This window comes from Pecten maximus, chromosome 10 (assembly GCF_902652985.1).
Source record: "Pecten maximus chromosome 10, xPecMax1.1, whole genome shotgun sequence".
NCBI lineage: Eukaryota > Metazoa > Mollusca > Bivalvia > Pectinida > Pectinidae > Pecten > Pecten maximus.
The window spans coordinates 14,892,454-14,910,325 of NC_047024.1; the positions used below are offsets into that span (position 1 = coordinate 14,892,454).

At 38.8% G+C, this 17,872-nt stretch overlaps 1 protein-coding gene across 20 annotated transcripts in view; it reads right to left on the bottom strand.

Annotated features, from left to right (window-relative positions):
• Positions 1 to 17,872, bottom strand: part of LOC117335598 (trichohyalin-like) — a 99,353-nt gene that overhangs the window by 44,581 nt on the left and 36,900 nt on the right. For 14 of the 20 annotated variants that reach the window (XM_033895720.1, XM_033895717.1, XM_033895716.1 and 11 more), the window contains exons 1-2: positions 9,209 to 9,489; positions 830 to 942 (exon numbers count right to left, since the gene is read on the bottom strand). In XM_033895720.1, the coding sequence (XP_033751611.1) occupies positions 830 to 894 (65 nt within the window). In that variant the 5' untranslated portion in view covers positions 895 to 942; positions 9,209 to 9,489. Of the gene's footprint in view, positions 1 to 829; positions 943 to 8,595; positions 8,865 to 9,208; positions 9,490 to 17,872 lie in introns of those variants that run through there. The other 6 variants (XM_033895704.1, XM_033895719.1, XM_033895722.1 and 3 more) reach the window with 3 other exon arrangements.

Consider the following 17,872-nt stretch of genomic DNA (forward strand, 5'->3'; position numbering starts at 1 on the left):
AAAAGTGAAGGAAAGTCAACCTGCTAATTGGGACATACTGTTCCTTTTATTGTTAAGATGTTTGACCGGGGGTCAAGCAGGTCAAATCTAGTTTACTGGACTAGTCAATATTTATACAAACAACAAGTACACAAATAATCTGCAGATTCCAGCAGCTTAATGAGACAAATGATATCTGTCTGCAATACACGGAAAAACATCGTCAAGCATGCTCCATTGTCATATGATGTGATGGATTACCACTTATCCTCACATAAGCCCCCTCTCCTAGTGTAAAAGTTAACCATATTTATCTTACAGAAGCCCCTTCCCCAAATGTATTATTTCATTATATTTATCCGCAATTATGCTCCCTCACCTAGGGTAAAAGTTTACCATATTTGTCCTCAAATAAGCCCCCTCCCATCGTGTAAAAGTTAACTGTATTCATCCTCAATTAAGCCCCCTCGCCTAGAGTAAAAGTTTATTGAATTTATCCTCATATAAACCCTCTTCCTTAGTCACCTGTCCTTGTGTAAAAGTTTAGTTTGAAAGTTTGGGAAGAGCTTACATTTATTTGTGAATCACTTTTATCTAAATTATTGACAGTTAATCTGCAAAAATGAAGAAGAAGGTTAATTTTTAGGATAAACGATTCTATAGTATTAAAATCATGATCATCATATTCCTTAAAGATACGTCCTTTATATTGAAAACAGAATTAGTGCTGAAATAGAAATTATTATTGTTAACACATCAAACACAAATAAAACCATTTCTTAATCTTCAGAAAACATTTTCAAAATTTGCACAAATCAGACTGCATGCCAGTGACTGGATCAGTACTTACTCATTATCGTCTTGTCTGCGCCTACGGGCCGCACGAGCTGCACGTCTTTCTTCTAAAGAACTCATGGTGATATGTGAATGTTAGAAGTAGTTCCTAAATCGAAAAAGAAAGCCCTGAAAAGTAAAAAGAAAAAGAATTATTTTATATTAAATAGTGATGAAGTTTAAATTTTGAAACAAATCAGACAGCTTCCATGTTCAATGAACTTCATATTCCATGTGTAATGATTTGTTGCAAATTCTGTGTACACCTGAAGACATTTTGTCTAATGAAAATAGAAATATATTAATTTGTATTTACTAATCATCAAATACAACGATTCAACAATTAACTTTATTTTCACCCTATATTTCATTTCTATCAAATCTTGTAAACTCTCAAATATCTATTTCCCAGGAGTCAGTATATGCCTAAATATCGCTCCATTTGTAGATATGATTTATTTTATCTTAGGGCAAAGAAACCAAATGGGACATGGTAAATTGAGGTTACGTTTGCTCTACTGTACTTTCACACTTTGGTATAACTGAACTTATTGACATGAAATAACGACAGTTTAATTCTATACTCTCCTTACAATCACTATTTAGCAGTTTGTAAAGTGTATTAACAGAATCGTCTTGACACATCTTATTTAAATGTCTTCATTCCAAAACAAAACAACAAACCAAGCCTGTATTTATAGCGTCAGTGCACACAGACATAGAACAGGATAATGGTTCTCCTTTGACAGTGAGGCGTTTATATGGATAAGCCACTTCTATTTTACACAGAGGCCATTTGTTCCTCTGGGTTTGATATCCATTTTTCACATTCATTAACATAGACGCAACTGCTGTATCAACATCTCCAAAATGCATAAAATCTATTCACGTAACCATAGTTACAAGAGGCCTGCGTCACTATGTGGGACGAGATGGTTATCCACTTTGGGTTATAAGATTTTAATACTGGCAGTTTTTCCAATCTGATGGAGCATTTCGGATTATTTATAATACGTACAACAGGAAAAAAATGAAAAAAAAGTTTTTATATAAGAAATCTAATGAACATACAATAAGTTAAAAATTATTACAATCTATATTATTGCACACTAGATTATGTGGCAGTCTGAGACAGTGTCTTATGAACGGATTCCAATTTACCAAACACACTAAGTAAATATGCCCTTGACATACAGTAATGTATATATATATGCATTCAGAGAACAAAATATACATATTTCAGACAGAGAACATAGTAATGAAATACATTATGTGAATTTCAAACCTCATGATTATAGACATACAGTTCAGTCAAATAGAAAGGTTTACAAACCTACCTCCAAGCTATGAGAACTCTGAGTGATTAAATACTTAGTACCATGAACTACAATTGTGGGGGGAGGGGGATCAGTGTCTGTTTATACTAGCCATGGACAATTAATTTACCACAGCCTGACTGGGAGCATGCCTCCATCATCAACACACCAGGAGCCGGTCCCCCTCCCACTGGGTGGCAGACTGACTCAATTATCTCTAGTGTAAATAATACTGCACACTCCATAAATGTAAAGATCTGCATGAATAGGACATTAATCTGTGTCACAAACAAGCTTCTGAAGACATGATAATTTTACCATCTTTGCCCCTTACTCCTTCAAAACTCTTTAAAGTAGATAAAATTTTCCTTAATTGATCAATTAACTAAGATATATATATATAAATCAACAAAGCCAATGTACTAGGAGTTTCGAATCTCTTACTTAGCAAATGTGCCCCTACCAAAAATCTTAAATTTTTAACTTCATCAATCTGAGATAGTGTAAATATGAATAGACAACACAGGGAGTGTCACCCCTCCCCCCAGATACTTTTTATTCCTGCATAAAAATTGACATAAATAAACGTACTAGAAAATCTACAACTGGAATAGTTTTCCAGGGACGTATTGAGAGAATTGTGGAGGGATCTGGACCCCAAACCTTTATCTATAATTCCAACACATCTGTAGGTACAGGTCGGAAACATGATAAGTTTTTGCATAACAGTCCCCATTGTACTGAACAAGATGTTAAAGCATTGTTAGCTTGATCTCTGATTATACCTACTTTATCTCAAATGAACAAAATCATAGCTTTCCTTAATTCACTTATAATTCATCATAGACAAAGTTTCAGAGCTTGATAATTTGTTTATATGGTAGAAATCTGCTACATATGGACTGACTATTGCAGAGTTACAGTTTTACTTAAGAATGAAAGCTTTGAACACAGTGTTACAGGGGAGTTTCACTTGAGAGACTGAAAGTTTTAAAAAGACGCTTTAACAAAGACTAATTATAGGGTACAGATCACCTCCACACAATAAGTACATCCAACCATATCAGACTCCTCGTCCAGTCTGTATGTGCGTTTGTCTCTTAGTCCAGACTAGCATCATACTCAGCTGTTGAAAATCACATGATGTCAAACTTTAGCTGGTAAGAAAAACCCTTGCAGCGAAAACTGAAACCTCTATAATAGCTGGAATGTTTATTTTATGATACGTTAAGACTGTACAGAGAAAATATCTCATATTCTGAGATCAAGAAGTCATGAGACAAAAAAAGTAAAACTGATGAAAAAGTACATCTTACACCAAATAAAATGAGCCCTACACAGTCATACAGTATTTATCCTGTGATAGGCCCAGGGAGCTAACATCAACTTTGATTCAAAGGAAAAGGGTGGGCTTATTGCAAGACAATAAAGTATTATATAGCATTTTCACTGAATTACAATATACACTGGTGGGCTTTTAAACTTATTTCTGGGTAGACCATCATGTACAACTTCATCTACTCAAAACATTTCAACTGTACATGGACTGTGGTGTAGATATCACAAACATTAGACTGTGGTGTAAAGATCACAAACATTAGTCTGTGGTGTAGAGATCACAAACATTAGTCTGTGGTGTAGAGATCACAAACATCAGTCTGTGGTGTAGAGATCACAAACATTAGTCTGTGGTGTAGAGATCACAAACATTAGTCTGTGGTGTAGAGATCACAAACATTAGTCTGTGGTGTAGAGATCACAAACATTAGTCTGTGGTGTAGAGATCACAAACATTAGTCTGTGGTGTAGAGATCACAAACATTAGTCTGTGGTGTAGAGATCACAAACATTAGTCTGTGGTGTAGAGATCACAAACATCAGTCTGTGGTGTAGAGATCACAAACATTAGTCTGTGGTGTAGAGATCACAAACATTAGTCTGTAGTGTAGAGATCACAAACATCAGTATGTGGTGTAGAGATCACAAACATTAGTCTGTGGTGTAGAGATCACAAACCTTAGTCTGTGGTGTAAAGATCACAAACATCAGTCTGTGGTGTAGCGATCACAAACATTAGTCTGTGGTGTAGATATCACAAACATCAGTCTGTGGTGTAGAGATCACAAACATTAGTCTGTGGTGTAACACTCACAAACATTAGTCTGTGGTGTAGAGATCACAAACATTAGTCTGTGGTGTAGAGATCACAAACATTAGTCTGTGGTGTAGAGATCACAAACATCAGTCTGTGGTGTAGTGATCACAAACATCAGTCTGTGGTGTAGCGATCACAAACATTAGTCTGTGGTGTAGAGATCACAAACATTGGTCTGTGGTGTAAAGATCACAAACATTAGTCTGTGGTGTAACGATCACAAACATTAGTCTGTGGTGTAGATATCACAAACATTAGTCTGTGGTGTAGAGATCACAAACATCAGTCTGTGGTGTAGATATCACAAACATTAGTCTGTGGTGTAGAGATCACAAACCTTAGTCTGTGGTGTAAAGATCACAAACATTAGTCTGTGGTTTAGAGATCACAAACATTAGTCTGTGGTGTAACGATCACAAACATCAGTCTGTGGTGTAGAGATCACAAACATCAGTCTGTGGTGTAGATATCACAAACATTAGTCTGTGGTGTAGAGATCACAAACATTAGTCTGTGGTGTAGAGATCACAAACATTAGTCTGTGGTGTAGAGATCACAAACATTAGTCTGTGGTGTAGAGATCACAAACATTAGTCTGCAGTGTAGCGATCACAAACATTAGTCTGTAGTGTAGCGATCACAAACATTAGTCTGTAGTGTAGAGATCACAAACATTAGTCTGTGGTGTAGCGATCACAAACATTAGTCTGTAGTGTAGCGATCACAAACATTAGTCTGTGGTGTAGAGATCACAAACATTAGTCTGTGGTGTAGAGATCACAAACATTAGTCTGTGGTGTAGAGATCACAAACATTAGTCTGTGGTGTAGAGATCATAAACATTAGTCTGTGGTGTAGATATCACAAACATTAGTCTGTGGTGTAGATATCACAAACATTAGTCTGTGGTGTAGCGATCACAAACATTAGTCTGTAGTGTAGAGATCACAAACATTAGTCTGTGGTGTAGAGATCACAAACATTAGTCTGTGGTGTAGCGATCACAAACATTAGTCTGTAGTGTAGCGATCACAAACATTAGTCTGTAGTGTAGCGATCACAAACCTTAGTCTGTGGTGTAGAGATCACAAACATTAGTCTGTGGTGTAGAGATCACAAACCTTAGTCTGTGGTGTAGATATAACAAACATAAGTCTGTGGTGTAGGGATCACAAACATTAGTCTGTGGTGTAGCGATCACAAACATTAGTCTGTAGTGTAGCGATCACAAACATTAGTCTGTGGTGTAGCGATCACAAACATTAGTCTGTGGTGTAGCGATCACAAACATTAGTCTGTAGTGTAGCGATCACAAACCTTAGTCTGTGGTGTAGAGATCACAAACCTTAGTCTGTGGTGTATATATCACAAACATCAGTCTGTGGTGTAGATATCACAAACATTAGTCTGTGGTGTAGAGATCACAAACATTAGTCTGTGGTGTAGAGATCACAAACATTAGTCTGTGGTGTAGAGATCATAAACATTAGTCTGTGGTGTAGAGATCACAAACATTAGTCTGTAGTGTAGAGATCACAAACATTAGTCTGTGGTGTAGAGATCACAAACATTAGTCTGTGGTGTAAAGATCACAAACATTAGTCTGTGGTGTAGAGATCATAAACATTAGTCTGTGGTGTAGAGATCACAAACATTAGTCCGTGGTGTAGATATCACAAACATTAGACTGTAGTGTAGAGATCACAAACCTTAGTCTGTGGTGTAGAGATCACAAACCTTAGTCTGTGGTGTAAAGATCACAAACATTAGTCTGTAGTGTAGCGATCACAAACCTTAGTCTGTGGTGTAGAGATCACAAACCTTAGTCTGTGGTGTAGGGTCCTAAACATTAGTCTGTGTTGATGAAGAGAGTGGTAATCATCATGTAAATCTGGCATGTAATATATAGCTGCCACACAAGGGAGTCAGACAGACCTACTGGCAGTTGTGGAGATAGTGCCAAGCTATGATGTAAACCATGATGATTACAAACACTCCAAAGATCCAGTCATGATGAGACTGTGTCACAACAGAGTTGTTTCCCTCTACGAAATGTACCTGGAGGGTCTGACAACCATATGTGTTGTCCTTGCTATGAGGAACATCTGTTGAAACAGTTTCTATTATACATCATGAAGACAAATGTGAGGTACTATATTTATAGCCTCCTTGTTGCTAATGTATCAAACACATCATAAAACAGGGCTGACCTTTGACCCTGTAATGGTGAGGAGATGGTGCCAGGAATCTCTGAGAGTTACATAGCTGACATTGTTATGGTCTATCCCAACACTGACAGTCATAGTACAAACTCATTTTCAAGCTATCATGGTATTTATACAGTAACAATTCTCCCCAAGCCCAACTAATTCTGAACCTTTGGAAGAAAAACTGCATGAAGCAAAAACCATGGATGTAGATACTGAACTGTATACACTCAACACAAATTCTAGCACAAATTTTATCTTATTCAACAAAAACCTAAAAAACACCCACTTCTCTAAATAGTTTATGATCTGAAATGTTACAATTTAATCTATCCTATTTCTAAGCAATACAATTTTCATGAAAAAAAATATTTCAAAATATCATGCATTTAGTTTCTATTGCATGAAATTGTGATGACACAAACTTGATTTAATATGAGAGTCCTCAGATTTTATCTCCAAAGTTCAAACAGAAGCTTACACCAATTTGTGTCTGTATAGAACTACACATCTATAAAAATATAACTGCTAACTTGTGAATAATAACTGCAACACCAGGAGGCCTATACAAGGAGTTGTACATACAGACTCAACATTTTCATTAAGAATCTTATTCACATGAAATTCATTTCTTGAAATCCTCTATTCATTTTCCCCATATTGTTAAGTAATATTCTTACACAGAGAATATCATGTTTATATTAATATAGAGAACTGCCAGATGTTTATCTAACACATATCATCATCAAATACTCCTGTTCTGACCCTCACACGCCAATTTCTTCAACATCATGGGTGGTAACCGTAAGTCTATACAAATTACACATCTAGAAATGTTAGGAGTATGAATGTGATGATTAAATTAATATGCGATATAAGTACCACATTATTACCAATTTAATTAATATATGATATAAGTACAACATTATTAGCATGGTAGGTTTTTGTTCCTGTGATATGCTTGTACCGTTCCATCTTAGATATGCCCCTGTGAACTATGTTCCATCTTAGATATGCCCCTGTGAACTACGTTCAATCTTAGATGTGCCCCTGTGAACTACGTTCAATCTTAGATATGCCCCTGTGAACTACGTTCAATTTTAGATATGCCCCTGTGAACTACGTTCAATTTTAGATATGCCCCTGGGAACTACGTTCAATCTTAGATGTGCCCCTGTGAGCCACGTTCAATCTTAGATATGCCCCTGTGCTGTTGCATAAGTGAAGGGACACATAACCTTGACATAAAAAACATGACCGTTGGTTACTGACTTTCATGTGACTATGTACTTTGTATATTATGAACATACACTCAAATATTCCTATGTATTTTGAGAAATGAGTTTAGGTTCAAACTAAAAATTATCAGACTTATTTCTAGATGTTTATAATTCCACCATACTACCTCAGGGTGATGAAGTCCAGTAGTAGGATGTCAGCTCTCAACGACTGAGAGGTCACAAGTCGATTGTTTTATACTATTTATTACTTACCTCAAGAAAAACTAATAATCATATTGCCAGGACATAGTTTTCACCGAGACCAGAGTATGATGTCATGTAATTATGAGATCACACTATTGTGGTATATCGTTTGTGCTGTATGATTTTATAGTAGAGAATGAAGATTGCAACAGGTTAAGTAAATAGTAGGATACTAATGTTAATTCTCAGGTATGATACAACATTAGGTGTGTGATATACTGATTATAGGGGTCTTTTTGTACAAATGAACGAACATCAAAATTATAGTATGGCAGTCATACACAGGATAGAAAATTCGGCTGATTGACTCTAGATTTGGTTTCAAATTAAAACAAGTGAAGAACTCATGCCAATCAGATGGTTTTACCACAAATATGAAAATAAGAGCTCGTAAAATCTATATTTTACACAGAAAAAAAGTTGAACCTCCCTACATACAAGTCTAAACAACAGGTAAGATTTGAGGTTGAATATCTTGTACAAAGTCAGGAATATTAACAAGTACTTTTCCACAAGTCTTTAAACATTGAGGTCAATCTTGATCCACATTTAAAAACCTCCACTAAAAACATGCTAAATAAAGTCGTACTATTAACAACTAATCAAGATATGCTTCCTACCTGCTTAAAACTCTCAGCAGGATGCTGACTCGAGCTGCTGAAGATGAGAGATAACCAGGCAGAACAAAATGCCACAAGGTCCCAAAAACCAAATACCACACCACTCAACCTACAACATCAGCTTTGGTCAAATCGGTGCTGAAGTGGCAGCATGAAGTGACCTCTATTAGTTGTAAAATTCCTGCTAGGGGGCGCTGGGAGCAAACCTGGTGTGATGGTCTGTGAGTGAGTGTTTGTGCCCCTCCCAGTACTATACTATAAGCATTCCATATTTATCTTGCCCATCTGTGTAAGTTGGTAGTAAGTACCAATGATCTGATGAGATACAGAGGTGATGGCACCAGAGACTCTACTCCCTACACCACCAGGCAAAGATGGGCATAACATCTTCTGAAATTAGCTAACATGTACCATGTGTGGGTGCCTACATCATACCTAGAGACTCGCCCCATAATGTTATGTGTTGTAGACTTCAAACTACATATGACTCATACAAAATATATTCAACAAAATCAAACAATTTTAAACATACAAGCTGAACCCTCGAGATCAGCTTTTTACAGGTGTCCTAAACTTGCATTTACAGAGAAATAACAACCAATTCAATACATACCTTTCTTGAAAGACAGAGGGCGAAGTGGTGTGGGGATGATGAGCAGAAGATTTGGCAGATATTGACCTTTTGTATGAACCTGATTCTCAGCCAATCAGAGCACTTTGAAGAAATCTTGACTGTTTCTGCCTTTACTGGCAGGAAGAGGTTCGATTGGGGTGCACACAGAGCTGGCAGGTCCAATAACACTAAAAACCTGGCCACACTTCTACACAGACTGACTCTTCAAACTGATGTAACTGGGAGTAATGATGATGATGAATACAGAACAGTACTGATCATCTACAGACCTAGGGGATGATCAGCTACCAGCATGGGTGCTGAAACTAGATAGCCGGCTACAGACTTCTACTTTGAAATTTGATCCTTCAGTTCACATGAACCCAGGCATCTGATTTCCCATAGAAAATGCCAGGATGTACTAGCCATAAGGATTGGCTGAAATCTCCCCCCCCCCCCCCCCCCCTAACTATGATACACCCCCTCCCCCTTACAGGATTACTGCCTCCCCAGGGTCCATACAGCATGATTACCCCCTCCCATTTCTGTAAGGAACCAGATACCACTGTCAGATAGACATTGTAACCTATATACTGTCTACACATGACCTTTGGAGCAAACTCATGAATGGGAGACTGTAACAGTATTAGGGAGTCTTTACTACAATAGTGGTGTAAATAATAGGCATTGTTAGCTTTCGTCCATGATTTGATAAACATAGAAATATTTCTCACAATTTTTGATTTTATGTCATCTCAGAATCACTGAGTCATCTCTAAATGCGATGAGTTTGAAAATTTAAAAACAATAATATTTTCTTAAATTTCTTATTTAAATTTTCCTCTTCTTTTAAAATTTTAATAAGTATCAATAAAAATCATTCTCATCAGGCAACAAATTTTAGTCGGACATTTAGGTGAAGCAGGTGTATACTGCACACATGAAAAAATATAAATCTGATAACTTTTTTCCAGGGTTTATATAAAGCAGGAGATGAAACTGTATGCCAATTTTGTAGCTTTAATAGAGAAACACCCAAACAATGTTATAAATCTTTGTGCAGTTTTACCCCCCACTATTATTACTCCGATACACCCAGTAATTACGATGACAAACCATTAACATGGTTATTTAGGCTGTACAGATGATGTATCTTATTCCACAATAAACTTTGATAATAATGTCACATTCCTGATACACACAGCAATACACTTGTCTCTTCCTCTACATGTCAGAATTTTGCAAATTTTTGTGAGGTGTTTATTTAACGGTCAAGTTACGAGAGATGGCCCTAGATCATCATAAATATCTTAAAGTGATTCATTTTTAAGTGTCTGTATATTTCTGTTATTTAAAACCATCCACGGATCTGAAATTCTAGATGGAAAAATACATCATGGTACCTTTCCACCCTTTAATCTATCTATGCATTATTACTATGTGTAATAGATATTTTTACATAATTATGTAAATGAATAATATATGAAAAAACTTAAGATGAGATCTGTATGAAATCTAAACTCATCTTACGAAATGAAGTAGAAACATCATACATCTAACATCTGCATAATATTCTGACTTTGGCAAATTTGATTTATCATGTATCAAGGCAAGTGCATTTTTTAACAATTACATACTAAATACCATTTCTGTAGAATAGTCTGTGTTTTAAAATAAATGTGTTTATCTTATATAACCCTAATAAATTAATTTGAGATAACCTTCTCTTCATTTTTTCATTTATAATGCCGAATTATTACATAAAGCCAAACTTCACAAAAACATGGAAACTCGCCTCACAGGAGTACAGGAGTAACTAGATTTTTTCTAAATCCTGCTGCCCATTTAAGTTAATAAAGTTTGACTGTGTATATATCTACTGGCTGAAAAACTCTCTAAAACTTCACCTGTGGAAACAAACCAATGATTTTTACGACATTTTAACTGTGACAGATAAACATTCATGTTTACCAATTAGTAAAATCCAAAGCTGTTTTAGTATGGTGTTGACTTTCATTTCATACTCAATGTTTATCTCCAGCTCACAGCTGACTTCTGTGTTGGGTATCAGCTTTATTACAAGGTTATAGAATTATTTCTTAAAGGCTATGGAACAGACATCAACCGTTTGGTTATCCAGGAATATTTCTTCTTCCTCAGCCCCCGGCCATCTATCTTTTTGTTATCAGCTTCTAAATATACCACAGATTATTTCCCATTTTCACTGATTATACGTTCCATATATCGGCCAAATAAAACACAAGCTGCTGTAAGATACAGTCATGCAAACGTTTTATAAAAACATTTTATCCATTACCTGAAAACTTTTCTGACATAAGATATATTCACACAGAATGTTTATAAAAACATTTACATCTGTCTCTCAGAAACTTTTTCATCTTTTTATCTATATAATGAGATACTGCCAATTTAACAGAATTTATAGTCATGGCAGTTGTAACATTTGTTCAAGAACTGACAGATTTAAGTGCTAAAAATAATATTAAGAAATATGGAGTGAATGAATAAACAGAAAATGAACACTTATGAATTTGCTCCTTGGGGAAAGACAATGGCCATATGCCATTATGAAAATGATTATTTTGTGATCTGATCGAAAAAATCAATCTAAATAAAGGTTTTATGTTGATTAAGACTCAATTCTTTTGTCATTAAAATGCGTAATGATAATTAAAAGGATGTACTCAGGGAGACAACTCCAGCAGTCAAATAAATTAATACAAGCCTACAATTTGATTATCAATAAAATGCTTTTTAAAACATTAAACACAACATTAACTGATGAATATGCAATTTGCTTACTTTATCAGCAATTGGGAACACATAAAAAGTCATCTCCTACGACCCCTGGAAGACAGGTAAAAAGTCATCCCCTACGACCCCTGTAAGACAGGTAAAAAGTCATCCCCTACGACCCCTGTAAGACAGGTAAAAAGTCATCCCCTACAACCCCTGTAAGACAGGTAAAAAGTCATCCCCTACGACCCCTGTAAGACCGGCAAAAAGTCATCCCCTACAACCCCTGTAAGACAGGTAAAAAGTCATCCCCTACGACCCCTGTAAGACAGGTAAAAAGTCATCCCCTACGACCCCTTGAAGACAGGTAAAAAGTCATCCCCTACAACCCCTTGAAGGCAGGTAAAAAGTCATCCCCTACAACCCCTGTAAGACCGGCAAAAAGTCATCCCCTACAACCCCTGTAAGACAGGTAAAAAGTCATCCCCTACGACCCCTGTAAGACAGGTAAAAAGTCATCCCCTACAACCCCTGTAAGACAGGTAAAAAGTCATCCCCTACGACCCCTTGAAGACAGGTAAAAAGTCATCCCCTACAACCCCTTGAAGGCAGGTAAAAAGTCATCCCCTACGACCCCTGTAAGACCGGCAAAAAGTCATCCCCTACAACCCCTGTAAGACAGGTAAAAAGTCATCCCCTACGACCCCTGTAAGACAGGTAAAAAGTCATCCCCTACAACCCCTGTAAGACAGGTAAAAAGTCATCCCCTACGACCCCTGTAAGACCGGCAAAAAGTCATCCCCTACAACCCCTGTAAGACAGGTAAAAAGTCATCCCCTACGACCCCTTGAAGGCAGGTAAAAAGTCATCCCCTACGACCCCTTGAAGACAGGTAAAAAGTCATCCCCTACAACCCATGTAAGACAGGTAAAAAGTCATCCCCTACAACCCCTGTAAGACAGGTAAAAAGTCATCCCTATGACCCCTGTAAGGCAGGTAAAACGTCATCCCCTACAACCCCTGTAAGGTAGGTTAAAAGTCATCCCCTACAACCCCTGTAAGGTAGGTTAAAAGTCATCCCCTAGGACCCCTTGAAGACAGGTAAAAAGTCATCCCCTACGACCCCTGTAAGGCAGGTTAAAAGTCATCCCCTACAACCCCTGTAAGGCAGGTTAAAAGTCATCCCCTACAACCCCTGGAAGGCAGGTAAAAAGTCATCCCCTACAACCCCTGGAAGGCAGGTAAATAGTCATCCCCTACAACCCCTGTAAGACAGGTTAAAAGTCATCCCCTCCGACCCCTGTAAGATAGGTTAAAAGTCATCCCTATGACACCTTGAAGACAAGGGCCCAATGGGCCCTAATCGCTCACCTGCAATGCAGTGATCTTTTCATATATGGATCCTGCAGTTATTTGAAAGCATGCTACAGGACCAATATAATAATGTCTCTCAGCACTTTGGCTTTTCACTAAAAGTCATTCAAAGATTTAAGCATACTTGATCGACGTGACCTTGAATGCGAGTCAGGGTCATTCATTTGAACAAACTTGGTAGCCCTTTACCCCAGCATGCTACAGACCCAATATTAACTCCATGGGACTCTTGGTTATTGAGAAGAAGTCATTTCAAGATTTTAGCCTTTTTGACTCCTGTGACCTTGAATGAAGGTCAAGGTCATTCATTTCAACAAACTTGGTAGCCCTTTACCCAAGCATGCTACAGACCTAATATCAACTCCCTGGGACTCTTGGTTATTGAGAAGAAGTCGTTTAAAGATTTTAGCCTTTTTGACTCCTGTGACCTTGAATGAAGATCAAGGTCATTCATTTGAACAAACTTGCGAGCCCTTCACCCCAGCATGCTACAGGCCAAATATTAGGTCTCTGGGACTGTTGGTAATTGAGAAGAAGTTGTTAAAATTTTTAGCCTTTTTGACCGCTGTGACCTTGAATGAAGGTCAAGGTCATTCAATTGAACAAACTTGGTAACCCTTTACCGCAGCATGCTACAGACCCAATATAAACTCCCTGGGACTCTTGGTTATTGAGAAGAAGTCGTTTTAAAATGTTAGCCTTTTTGACTCCAGTGACCTTGAATGAAGGTCAAGGTCATTCATTTGAACAAACTTGGTAGCCCTTTACCCCAGCATGCTACAGGCCAAATATTAGGTCTCTGGGACTGTTGGTTATTGAGAAGAAGTCGTTTAAATATTTTAGCCTTTTTGACTCCTGTGACCTTGAATGAAGATCAAGGTCATTCATTTGAACAAATTTGGTAGCCCTTTACCGAAGCATGCTACAAACCCAATATCAACTCCCTGGGACTCTTGGTTATTGAGAAGAAGTCGTTTAAAGATTTTAGCCTGTTTGGTCCCTGTGACATTGAATGAAGGTCAAGGTCATTCATTTGAACAAACTAGGTAGCCCTTCATCCCAGCATGCTACAGACCCAATATCAACTCCCTGGGACTGTTGGTTATTGAGAAGAAGTAGTTTAAAGATTTTAGCCTTTTTGACTCCTGTGACCTTGAATAAAGATCAAGGTCATTCATTTGAACAAACTTGGTAGCCCTTTACCCCAGCATGCTACAGACCCAATATCAACTCCCTGGGACTCTTGGTTATTGAGAAGAAGTCGTTTAAAGATTTCAGCCTTTTTGACTCCTGTGACCTTGAATGAAGGTCAAGGTCATTCATTTGAACAAACTTGGTAGCCCTTCACCCCAGCATGCTACAGGCCAAATATCAACTCCCTGGGCCTCTTGGTTATTGAGAAGAAGTCGTTCAAAGATTTTAGCCTTTTTGACTCCTGTGACCTTGAATGAAGGTCAAGGTCATTCATTTGAACAAACTTGGGAGCCCTTCACCCTAGCATGCTGCAGGCCAAATATTAGGTCTCTGGATCTGTTGGTTATTGAGAAGAAGTCGTTTAAAGATTTTAGCCTTTTTGACTCCTGTGACCTTGAATGAAGGTCAAGGTCATTCATTTGAACAAACTTGGTAGCCCTTCACCCCAGCATGCTACAGACCCAATATCAAGTCCCTGGGTCTTTTGGCTATTTAGAAGAAGTCGTTTAATTTTTTTTTAGCATATTTGACACCTGTGACCTTGAATGAAAGTCAAGGTCATTCATTTGAACAAACTTGGTAGCCCTTCACCCCAGCATGCTACAGACCTAATATCAACTCCCTGGGACTCTTGGTTATTGAGAAGAAGTCGTTTAAAGATTTTAGCCTTTTTGACCCCTGTGACCTTGAATGAAGGTCAACGTTATTCATTTGAACAAACTTGGTAGCCCTTCACCCCAGCATGCTACAGGCCCAATATTAGGTCTCTGGGCCTTTTGGTTATTGAGAAGAAGTTGCTTGAATGGAAAAGTTGACGCCGGACGGACGGCCGGACGACGGCCGGACGACGGACGCCGCGCCACGGCATAAGCTCACTTGCCCTTCGGGCAGGTGAGCTAACAAGTAAAAAGTCATCCCCTATGACCCCTTGAAGACAGGTAAAAAGTCATCCCCTACGACCCCTGGAAGGCAGGTAAAAAGTCATCCCCTACGACCCCTGGAAGGCAGGTAAAAAGTCATCCCCTAAGACCCCTTGAAGACAGGTAAAAAGTCATCCCCTACAACCCCTGTAAGACCGGCAAAAAGTCATCCCCTACAACCCCTGTAAGACAGGTAAAAAGTCATCCCCTACGACCCCTTGAAGACAGGTAAAAAGTCATCCCCTACGACCCCTTGAAGGCAGGTAAAAAGTCATCCCCTACAACCCCTGTAAGACCGGCAAAAAGTCATCCCGTACAACCCCTGTAAGACAGGTAAAAAGTCATCCCCTACAACCCCTGTAAGACAGGTAAAAAGTCATCCCCTACGACCCCTGTAAGACCGGCAAAAAGTCATCCCCTACAACCCCTGTAAGACCGGCAAAAAGTCATCCCGTACAACCCCTGTAAGACAGGTAAAAAGTCATCCCTACAACCCCTGTAAGACGGGTAAAAAGTCATCCCCTACGACCCCTGTAAGACCGGCAAAAAGTCATCCCCTACAACCCCTGTAAGACAGGTAAAAAGTCATCCCCTACAACCCCTTGAAGACAGGTAAAAAGTCATCCCCTACGACCCCTTGAAGGCAGGTAAAAAGTCATCCCCTACAACCCCTGTAAGACCGGCAAAAAGTCATCCCGTACAACCCCTGTAAGACAGGTAAAAAGTCATCCCCTACAACCCCTGTAAGACAGGTAAAAAGTCATCCCCTACGACCCCTGTAAGACCGGCAAAAAGTCATCCCCTACAACCCCTGTAAGACAGGTAAAAAGTCATCCCCTACGACCCCTTGAAGACAGGTAAAAAGTCATCCCCTATCACCCCTTGAAGACAGGTAAAAAGTCATCCCCTACGACCCCTTGAAGACAGGTAAAAAGTCATCCCCTACAACCCATGTAAGACAGGTAAAAAGTCATCCCCTACAACCCCTGTAAGACAGGTAAAAAGTCATCCCCTACAACCCCTGTAAGGCAGGTTAAAAGTCATCCCCTACGACCCCTTGAAGACAGGTAAAAAGTCATCCCCTACAACCCCTGTAAGGTAGGTTAAAAGTCATCCCTATGACCCCTGTAAGGCAGGTTAAAAGTCATCCCCTACAACCCCTGTAAGGTAGGTTAAAAGTCATCCCCTACAACCCCTGTAAGGTAGGTTAAAAGTCATCCCCTACAACCCCTGTAAGATAGGTTAAAAGTCATCCCCTACAACCCCTGTAAGATAGGTTAAAAGTCATCCCCTACAACCCCTGTAAGGTAGGTTAAAAGTCATCCCCTACGACCCCTTGAAGACAGGTAAAAAGTCATCCCCTACGACCCCTGTAAGGCAGGTTAAAAGTCATCCCCTACAACCCCTGTAAGGCAGGTTAAAAGTCATCCCCTACAACCCCTGGAAGGCAGGTAAAAAGTCATCCCCTACAACCCCTGTAAGACCGGCAAAAAGTCATCCCCTACAACCCCTGGAAGGCAGGTAAAAAGTGATCCCCTACAACCCCTGAAAGGCAGGTTAAAAGTCATCCCCTACAACCCCTGGAAGGCAGGTAAAAAGTCATCCCCTACAACCCCTGGAAGGCAGGTAAATAGTCATCCCCTACAACCCCTGTAAGACAGGTTAAAAGTCATCTCCTCCGACCCCTGTAAGATAGGTTAAAAGTCATCCCCTATGACCCCTTGAAGACAGGTAAAAAGTCATCCCCTACGACCCCTGGAAGGCAGGTAAAAAGTCATCCCCTACGACCCCTGGAAGGCAGGTAAAAAGTCATCCCCTAAGACCCCTTGAAGACAGGTAAAAAGTCATCCCCTACGACCCCTGGAAGGCGGGTAAAAAGTCATCCCCTACGACCCCTGGAAGGCAGGTAAAAAGTTGTCCCCTTCGACCCCTGGAAGACAGGTAAAAAGTCATCCCTTAAACCTAGAAATTCATGCATGAACTTCAGTATTACTAAGCTATATTGTAAATGACTTATGGATAAATTTTCTGACAAAAAAAATAATTTTGGGTCATTTATTCCTACATGAAGAAGCCTATTAAGACAGAAAGGGCTCGCGGAAAAGTCTTGAAATTTTGTATGTAGAGATATGCATACATCCACAAGCTAAGAGTGTCTCGAATCAGCAACAAGGAGCATTTTAAATAATTCTGTAATAAATAATACAGGTTAATTTGTTAAGAATATTTACATACAAAGATAAAGGACAGCATTAATTTTAAGTTTCCAGCACTGACACTTTAGTCAGAGGAATGGAATGTTGTATACCTACCTAAGGTATATAAACACTCAAAGCCACTTCATCACCCAACTATTCTAAACAATAGCCAACATACAACAAAGTTCCACAAAGCCTTCTTCTGATAGAATCAAACATCT